At 46.2% G+C, this 9,780-nt stretch overlaps 1 protein-coding gene across 5 annotated transcripts in view; it reads right to left on the minus strand.

Moving 5' to 3' along the window:
* The window catches only part of CARMIL1 (capping protein regulator and myosin 1 linker 1), a 313,940-nt gene extending 306,210 nt beyond the window's left edge, over nt 1–7,730 (minus strand). For 3 of the 5 annotated variants that reach the window (XM_088831520.1, XM_055407125.2, XM_055407124.2), the window contains exons 1-2: nt 7,362–7,730; nt 3,247–3,344 (exon numbers count right to left, since the gene is read on the minus strand). In XM_088831520.1, coding sequence (XP_088687646.1) covers nt 3,247–3,344; nt 7,362–7,401 — 138 coding nt within the window. In that variant the 5' untranslated portion in view covers nt 7,402–7,730. Of the gene's footprint in view, nt 1–3,246; nt 3,345–4,207; nt 4,319–4,411; nt 4,769–7,361 lie in introns of those variants that run through there. The other 2 variants (XM_055407128.2, XM_055407126.2) reach the window with 2 other exon arrangements.
* Between the last annotated feature and the right edge of the window lie 2,050 nt (nt 7,731–9,780).

Genomic DNA, 9,780 nt, shown 5'->3' on the forward strand with positions numbered 1-9,780 from the left:
ACTTTTATAAGGCCTGTTTCATCAGAGAAAGGAACTGAGGCTGAACAATGTTATAAAGTGGCTGGGCTATGGAGTGAACCAGGTCCAAGGCCTTAACCGCTGGGCCCTATGGCCTCCCGAGGGAGGGGAGGATAAAGTTCACGTGGTGGTCATCAGAAACAGGTGGTAGGAAGAGACCTGTTTAAACAATTCCAATTTTCACCTGATCCTGACTGCAAGAATTAGCTTTAGGCTGGGCCATTTTCCACCCCGTACCCCTTGCTCCCACTGTACTTAATATTACTATGTCTGGAACACGCTAAGCTCTCTCTGGCTTCCAGGCATATTCTGTTTTGTCTAGAACATGTCTCTACTCTCTTCCCTTAGTAACTCTTGCTCATCCATTGGGTGGTAGCTTACATTTGCCTTCCTTCTGGAAGTCTTCACTGACCCTCAGGCCTGGGTCAGGGGATCCCCCCATGTGCTTTCGGTCATCCTGCTCACAGCACATATCAAAGCATTGCCTGTTGAGACGTTTACCTCCCCAACTAGACTCTGAGCTCTGAATCCCATGAAGTCAGAGTCAACGTCCATCTTGTACATACCATGTGTCTGGCTCATGCTCAGCAAGTATGAAACCAATGCATAATGGTATCATTGGTAATTGACTGGCAATGAATAATGTATCAATCAACCAAATCCATACAGGGAGCTCTAATCTTTCTAAAGTCCAGATCTTTGTGAAAGTTTGCAAACACCGAACAAGAAGCTGAAGTTTTTTTAGTGTAATGGTGAGATGGATAAGACAGACCTGGGTAACTCCCGACTCTGTCATTCATGTGCAGGGTGACCTGAAACGAGTTCCTTTAGCTTTTCCAAATCTCAGTTTCTGCAAATGCACATGTAAGTAGGGCCCACCTCAGAGGGCTACTGCAGGAGCAAATAAAACAATGCATAATTAAGAGTTCAACAGAACATGTTACATAAATGTTAGTTATCATGACCAGAAGAAGGAAGATGAAAATAAACTATGAAAAATAAGCCGGAAATAGTATAAAGTTTCTAAATGTAAAAACAAGGAACCAAGTCACTCTCAGCTTTACAAGAAGGAAGGACGCTAAGAGCAGGCGGGCACTAGGGAAAGAAATGAGAAATAAAAATCAAGAAATGCTGAGTCAAGCCAATTCATGTATGCCCTATTTTATTGGACTGACAGCCAAAAGAAAGTCAGAAATACAAATTATAAGGGGATTCCCCCAATGTTTTAAGGAAGTGAATTTCTCTAAATTCAGAAAATCCACAACTTAAAGTGAATTCGTAGACCATCTTGCTCACACCTGAAGCTTGTCAAACCTTGAATATTTCAATTAACAATTCTTGCCCCTGCAAGTAAGGAATAGCTAAAACAAGTTTACCCTAAGCTACTAGAAACTGCTTAGATTCCAGATTTGGGGAGATAAATGCTTAAATTCAAATACATTTGTAATTTGATTACAACCTTAATCAACTCCAGCTAATGTTAAGATGAACTCCCCCCTCCAAAAAAAACAACAACAACAGTAAGTATCAATCATAACTAATTTTTAAGGGTGCTAACATTATTTTATCTGATGTTTAAACTTGTCTTTGCAAATTTTACTCATGACATGGGTCTCTTATGCTGATGAATAGTGTCCGTACCAACTAGTACCACATACCATGTTAGACTGCTGCAGGAAACACTATTTGATATTGAAATTGTAAAAAGGTGAACCCATCTTTGAAGTAAACATGTAAAACAAGTGGCAGGAACAAAATTTCTTCTCTCTACCCTACCACTGCCGAAACATACCTGTACCCTTTGGCTGAACAATATTAAGTAAAACACACCTTAAGGAAATTTACTCTTTATCAAAACTGAAGCAGAATGATGATACCAATCACTTCTGCTATTGATAACCATAATTATACAGTCTGGGTAAACACGTTTGGTTGCAGGGCAAAAGTCACTCCATCAAGTTTTTCCACTTCAATTTCTCTGCCAGCCTGACTTGTACACAGAGAAATAGAAGTCATCCATCAATAAATAGCATAATCCTTTCATCCACAGGAGAAGGCAGTCAGATGTTTTAAAAGATTCTTAAGACAGCTGCTATGGGAAAGATATTTCAAATTCTGTGGCAACTTCAACTGAAGAAACAGAATATTAAAAATATTCTTCTAATGACACATGCTTGAGGTTTTAAAATACTCCGGAACGGGGGAAAACTGGGAGGAGATAAAACAATATTCTTGAAATACTTAAAACTGTTGAAGCTGGATGAAAAGGATACAAAGTTCAATAGACTATTCTCTACTTTTGTATATGTTTGATGATTTCTAATGATAAAAAGATAAATAAGAGTAAACAGACTATTCTCTCTAACAAAAACACAAACAAGGTGTATTTATCTAAGCTTAAGGTTTTTCACAATTTCAACACAGAAACCATTAAAACATCACAGAAGACTTTTCACCTCCCTAAAGGTACAACTCAGGCACTGACAACTCCCTAACAATCCTGTGTTCAACGGGCTAATCCCTCAAGCCCCCAAGCAACTCCTCTTCCAAGTTGGAGGGAGCCCCCCAAATTCCATCAGCACCAGCAGACATACTAAATACCTAAGACACCAGATTGGTGATACTCACATATTGGCTGAGGGGTCATCTTAGCTACATTTCATCCAATGAAAGCACCATGGGCCTTAGCAGTTGCAAATCTGCTCAACTACCGTTTATCAGAGCCCTCAAGGACTCAAAGAAAGCACTGGAACCAGGGCAAAGATCAAGCTGGCACTCTGCTCCCCAAACCAATGGATGCAGATATTGGATGGATACAGATATAACATTTGAGAAAATTTAATAATTAAACTGACATGAGATGAATTTTTTTAAAAACTCCTTCAAAGTCCGCACAAACAGCATCAGATACTCAGCCACAGCAAAAGTAAAAAGCAAGCTCCCTTTAACTTCCAGCCTTCAACAAACAACCTGAAAATGGTCTCTAGGAGATGACTGAGAGGAAGGTGACTTTTACAACTTTAAGAAAGACAATATATTTTAAAACTTCAGTCCCTAAAATTTAACTTTCAGTGGGCAAATATTCCAGCTCACCTAGGAGAAAATGGGCATCAGAACGTTTGAACAAAATATAAAACACAGAACGAGCACTGCATGAAAATTAGGCAATCAGAACAATAGAGGGAAAACATTTTCACTTCCAGACTTTAAAAAAGTTAAAAAAGTTACCAGCACTCTGTTTTCAACTTTGTCTCCCTTCACTTCCAGCTTTACTTTCTTCTTCAATGCAATCTTTATCTTTCTGCCAAGAACATCCTTTATGCTTTCTGAAAGAAAGGAATAGTTTCATTAGATTCTTTTATTAATAAGAGAAAAGCAAAGGGGAGGATAAAGAATTTGAAGGCGCATTTTTGGTTGGTTTTTTTTTTTTTTCTTTTTTGCTTATTTTAACAAGCTTGATAGTAATCAGTCACCAAGTATTTAATGAACACTTACTTTGTGACTTGGACGGTGTGCTCAGATGCTGAGGCAAATATAAAAGCATATGATACAATACCAGTCCATGCAAGCAAGGCATAACATAACCTTGCTGGGCAAAGGGGATACTCACACAGAATGGAGAAAAAGGAGAGCAATGGCAGGGAGTACATAGAGCACTACATTGTGAGCAGACCGTAAGCACAAGAATTCATTGACTCCTTTGCCTGGTTATCTGCAGCCCCAGCTTGAAAAGCTGAATGCTAGCCAAGACCTCCCATGAGTACCCCCAAACGGAACAGGTCCCAAATCAAAGTCAGTTTGATTTGATTTTCCCTGCTTCTCTTCCAGCCCTTCATGAAGCTAGAAATCTTTATCTCCAACTCTGTTCTCTCAGGGGCTTCCCAGGTAGTGCAGTGGTAAAGAATCCACCTACCAATGAAGGAGACACAAGAGACATGGGTTCAGATTCCTAGGTCGGGAAGATCACGACTAAGCATGCACACCGTTCTCTCAGGGCGCCAGTCACCTATTCTCCCAGGCCACCTCTGAAACAGTTCCTGAGCACTGCTCTTCCCTCTGTATTCAGGGCCTCAGCATCTCTCACCGAGACTAGCCCAACACCTCTAACCGATCAGCCCCCAGAACCAAAGTGGCCCTTCCAAAGCCGCAGATATAATCTTGTCCCTCGTGCTGTGTGACCATGACTCACAGTCATTTTTGGATGAATCCAAACCTTCCAGCACGCCATGAAAGGCCTTCGAACGTTTTTCCAGCTTAACTTCTCAGCACACACTTTCCCTTTTCTCCTCCTGGTTAGATTCTGCAAAGCACAGCAAATTTCTTTATAACCCCATCACTGTGAGCTGTCTATTATAATGGCTTTTTTATTTATTCATACATTCAACAAACATACCTAGTGTGCCATCCACTCTAAGGGCTGGACTAGAGATGACCCCTGCCTTCCACAGGTGCTTACAGTCTAGTGGACGGCAGGGATTGATGTCACCAGAGGAATATGCACCCATTACTGTGCGATCATGGACAAGACGACACACAGAGGTTTCAGGGAGCAGGGGACCCCAACTTGAATCTTGAAGAAGTAGGAAACAGACCACCGGTTTCCAAAGCAGTGTACAATACAACCCACTGGGGTGCAGGAAGAAAACAGTAGCATTTTTACTTCTATTTGCACTGCGTTTCAGTGTTATGTTCTAGATTACACACACTCAATGAAATATGCATGCAAGTTAACAACTGTATTCATGTATTTATTAAGGGATGATCAAAATATTCTTATTAGAAACCCACCACAATGAGTTTAAGAGCCACTCAGATAAGTGAAGGAGGGGAGGACAGAACATTGTCAGCAGAGAGAAGAGCATGAGAACACGAGAAAGTACAGTTTGTCCAGGGAACAGCAATGAGGTGGAATGTAGCACGGGGGAGGGAACAAGTGGAGGACCTCACTGCCTGGGGAGTTCCCTAGGCAGCTCCTATCTTATCAGCACTCAAAACGGGGACAGGCTACTTGTCTCTCCCCTGCAAAAAGAACTGTGGGAAGTGAGCATGTGAAATTGACTTAAAATATACGCAAAGAAAAAGACAGGAAAAGTTATATAGTCATAGGTCAAAAATAGCTATCTTGGAGTGGTAACATGAGTGACATATTCTCTTCATTCTTCTCTGAATTTTTTAAATAAAAAGCTTGTATGACTTTAATAATCAGAAAGATACACATTTTTTAAATGTTTTGGGGATTAGCTTAAGGAAATATATTGAGTTTTTCACAAGGTTGCCATTTTGAATTGATGAGAAGAGAACCCCTGTGAGCACTGAAATAACAGACTAAAGCAGACACAGGAATTTCCCCTCACCCAGGCTAATTAGACCACTCAAAAGCCCAGAAGAATATTGGGCCTGTCACAAAAACCTGTGTCCCTTGTTTGAGAGACATGTAAGATGGGCAGAGCTCGATAAACACAAAAACTCCATCTCTAGATAGGGGTTAATTTCAACTTTTAAAATACACAAAGAATTCATTTTGAGGACCATCAATAGAAAACCATCCTATCCTTCATCACCCTTTATCTTGTGTCTAATTACCTAAAGTTTAACTGCAGCTTCCCTAGTGACTCAGAGGTAAAGAATCCACCTGTAATGTAGGAGACCAGAGCTCAATATGTGGGTCGAGAAGATCCCCTGGAGAAGGAAATGGCAACCGACCGCAGTATTCTTGCCTAGAAGATCCCATGGACCGAGGAGTCTGGCAGGCTACAGTCCATGGGGCCGCAAAGAGCCGGATACAACTGAGCAACTAAACAGCAATAACAAAGTTTAATTACCTAAACTTTTCATCACCAGGCTCAAGGATACCCAATTTTTTTTAAAAAAGCATCTTCCACCTGCTTTAGTTATCCTTATCCCCTGGCCAGCAATGCAAACCCTCCCGTAAATTCGCTTTCCCAGAACCTCTGGAGGCATTTTCAGAGGTTCTGGGCATGTGTTTCCTCTTCTGGATAGGGTTTTGGTAAGATCTCCTGCTCCCAGAACTGGATGAACCGCTCATTCCCAGTGGACTTTACAGGATTGAGGAAGGGGAGGGGAAGAGGCCTTTATATCCTAAATATAGTCAAGACTTTGGCTTTTTTTTTTAATTCAACAGAACCAGAAGCTTCCATCTTCCATATTAGCCTAGCAACAGCTTCTTTACATCAAGTTTCACCTGCTTGAGTTAACAGTCGCTAATGGAAGAACACACTCAAACTCCTCCAAAGTGATACCTCTAAGAGGTGAGAGAGAGAAGATTCCTCAAATGCAGACGCATGGGCGGTTAGAACTCTTGTCAGCACCCATTAACTATCATCTTTCTGAGTCGTGCTGTGTAGGATGATACAGTAAGGAAACAGGTCACTGGGGCTCAAAACACACGCACACAACACATACCTTGTTACAACATGCTACACACACACACACACGCAGGCACACACAAGCTTTTACCCTTGGTTTTCAGAACACTCTTTCCCCCAAACCTCATTTTAAGCTCTGCCATGTTAACCCTCTACATAATTAAGTTAAACCGCAGGACAAAATACTCACACATCCCCCCCAAAACCCTCAAGAGACTCAAACAATGGGTCACCTTGCATAGGGTACCACATACAGGTTCCCTAAGAGATCTGGGATGGGGAGAATTGGCAGGTTAATCATTACTGAAGTAAGACTTTTATCATTAACCCTCAGTTTCCTGGCGCAAGACTGCGTCAGTCCTGTAACCCTTTCGCTCCCACTTCGCGATGCGAAACCACGCCTTGCCAGGCGCAGTCATTACACCCGACCAGTGCCCCCTACCCCAAGCCCTACGTCACAGGGGCACCTCTGGCCGAGAGTTTTCTGGGGACCGGAGGGTGGGATGTGGAGTTCCTGGCACGTGCCGGAGGCGACCTACTGTGCGCTCGCCAGCCGTTCGCGTCCTGGGCTTTCCGGAACTTCCCGAGTTGGGGACGCGGGACCCGCCGCTGTAGAGGATTCTCCTAGCTTGCAGGAGCCCCCAGACCCAGGCAGCCCGCCCCCTTCTTCCGCCAGCTGGACCCCCGGTCACCGCGGGAGGCGGCGCTGGGGGCCGCCCGCATAGCCTCGGCGAGCGCTCCCGGGGCTCCCGATTCCTCCCCAAGCCGGCCCTCTCGGGACTCAGCTTTTCTAGCGATCAGACGGAAGGAAACTTCCCGGCGCCCCCCAGCGACCCTGCCCGACAGCCCTCCGACCCCAGGGGCGCGGGGACGTGCGGGAGGAGAGAGGTCGGATAGGAGGTGGGGGCGAGGCGGCCGCAGAGGCAGAAAGAAAATCAACCACCGCGCGACTCTTACCTATCAACTCCCCGGGCACCTCGGAGCTCTCCTCGGCCATGGCCCTCTAGGTGCGGGCAATGTTGCAGGTCCAACTCTGATTTACGGCCCCCACCCTCCCCGACTCCCTCAATTTCCTAGAAGCAGATGCAGCTCGCAAACGGGAGAAGGTATGAAAGGGGGGACGGAGATAGAATTTGGCCGCGTCTCCTGCCCCACCAAAAAAAAAAAAGAGTTGCAAATCCGAGGTGGGTTTGCGGCTGCTGCTACATGACGCCTCCTTGCAGTTCCCGGCGGCTGAACGGAGACCCGGCGGGGTTGGGAGCGGGGCGCGCGGGCGGCTGCGGGGCTGGCTCCGGCCGCTGGCAGTTCCCGCCCGCTCCCGGCGCCGCACCTACGGCCCTAGGTGAAGGCGGAAGGCGTGGGGAGAGGCGGGGAGAGCGGCGCGGGGCGGGGGGCCAGGGTGTCCTCGCGCTCCAGCCGGGCTCCAGCGGGGCGGGGGCAGCTCCGGCGCGGCTCCTCCTCCCTGCTTTGCCTCCTCCTCCTCCTCCAGCGTTTCCTCCTCACCTCGCGAGACCCGGCCTCCGCACGCGTCCCAGGCCGGCCTCCCCAGCCCGGGGGCGCGTTCCCCGGCGAGGGCCGCAGAGCCCGGCCGCGCGAGGCTGCGCCGGCAGGCACCGGGAGCTCCTCGCCGCCTCCCTCCCGAACCGCCGAAGCCCTGCGTCTGGAGAGGGGGCAAGAGAGCCTGGGAGCCATCTGCTGGCCGCCGGGGAGGACGGCCGGGTGGGCCTGGGCAGCCGGATTCCCCGTCCCCACCTCCCGGCGAGCCAAGGACGCCAGGGGATGGGAGGCTGCAGACCCCGCGCACATTCCGCAGGCCGGTCTGCGCGGAAACCCGGTCTTTCTGGGACCCCTCTGCGCCCTTTCCTTTTTCAACCCTCCCTGTGACAGGCTGGCGTTTCCTCGACGTTATTAATTTTCCATTTCTGGGGAGCAGGAGCTAGACGAAACCTGTAAACACGAACCATATGGCGAGAAAACACTTTTTTGTGTGCTCAGCGGGCGCGCCGCCGCCGCCGCCGCCGTTTGCCATCTCAGACATTCGAAGTGGGAGAGCGCACGCAAAAAAAAAAAAAAAAGGCCTTTCACGCGCGCTGGAACCTCCTTTTAAAAAGCCAGGGCATTTTCGGGCAGCTGAGAGTAATTCACAAAAGCCTGAATGAGCCTGCTGATTGGTCTGATGGACCTGGCCGACTTTCCCTGGGCTCCACCCGGGAGAGACAACTTCTGGGCAAGAAGCCTTGCAGCGCCTGGTTTGCTGCCTTTGTGCCTGGTCAGCTGGGAGTGAATGCCTGTCATCGGGTTCTGTTTTTAAAAGACGGAAGGAGAGGAGGGAGGAAAGGAAAGGGAATCCCACGCAGTGATAGTTTAGTTTTGAACACCGCTGTCGACCTTGGATCCCTAAAAATCATCTTAAGCCTCTCTGCCAGGAGTTACCAATTAAGACATCCACCCGTCTGGCCCCTTCTCACCCTTCTAACCTCTCCAGCTCCTCACTCTTTCAACCTGACTCTCCAAAGCTATTAATAATTGCTGTTTGCTTTTCCCTTCCTTTTTAGGTTATCTGATTCTTATCTAGTGTTTCCCTGGTGGCTCAGACGGTAAAGAATCTGCCTGCAATGCAGGAGACCTTATCTATGTTTTCAATTCCAGCCCAATGTGTACCTTCTTTGTGAAGCTTTTCCAGGGTTTTTCAGATCACTGTGACCCCTCTATTCAAAACCACTAGAATATGTTATTGGCTGAAACATTATTTTCTAAGCCCAAACACACAGCGCCTTGTTTCATTACTTGTGTATTTGTCTAGCTTTACTACTTTAACTCCTGCATTGTTCCCTGAGTTTGAGTTTGTCTGCCCAACTGGACTGTAGGAGATTTAAGGGTGGGAGTTGCAGACTTTTGAAACTTCTCAGCAGACATGTGTGAAATAAACATTTGTTGACTGATTGGTTTCAGAGCTTTGGACCTGACTCCCTACCGTTTCTAAAATGTTGGCGAATTAAGCTAGACCTGTCCTTTATGTAATTAATATCTTTTTATGCAATAAATGGAAATTAACATCTCAAAACCATCCTCTATTCAACCGTGTGTGTTTAGAAGGATTTTTCTGGCACTTACCAAGAAGTTTCAGAAATAGCCCTGAAGGTTCCATACCATATGGTATCTGTGAAAATAAAGACAAAACTTTTTCCCTCTTTGGCCTGGGGTGGTGGGGAGAATAAAGGACAGGCTACATGGAATTCCGGTAATTCAGTGCTCCTTGGAGCCTTTTAAAGGAAGCTGAAGTTTCAATAAAGAATCAGGTTTTTTCACTGGAATAAGATCCCGATTGACTCCTACACCTCCTACATTGAAGGCACGGATTCAAATGAAATGCTAT

This window comes from Moschus berezovskii, chromosome 23 (assembly GCF_049115385.1).
Source record: "Moschus berezovskii isolate FMDL1 chromosome 23, NW_MosBer_1.0, whole genome shotgun sequence".
In the NCBI taxonomy this organism is placed as follows: domain Eukaryota; kingdom Metazoa; phylum Chordata; class Mammalia; order Artiodactyla; family Moschidae; genus Moschus; species Moschus berezovskii.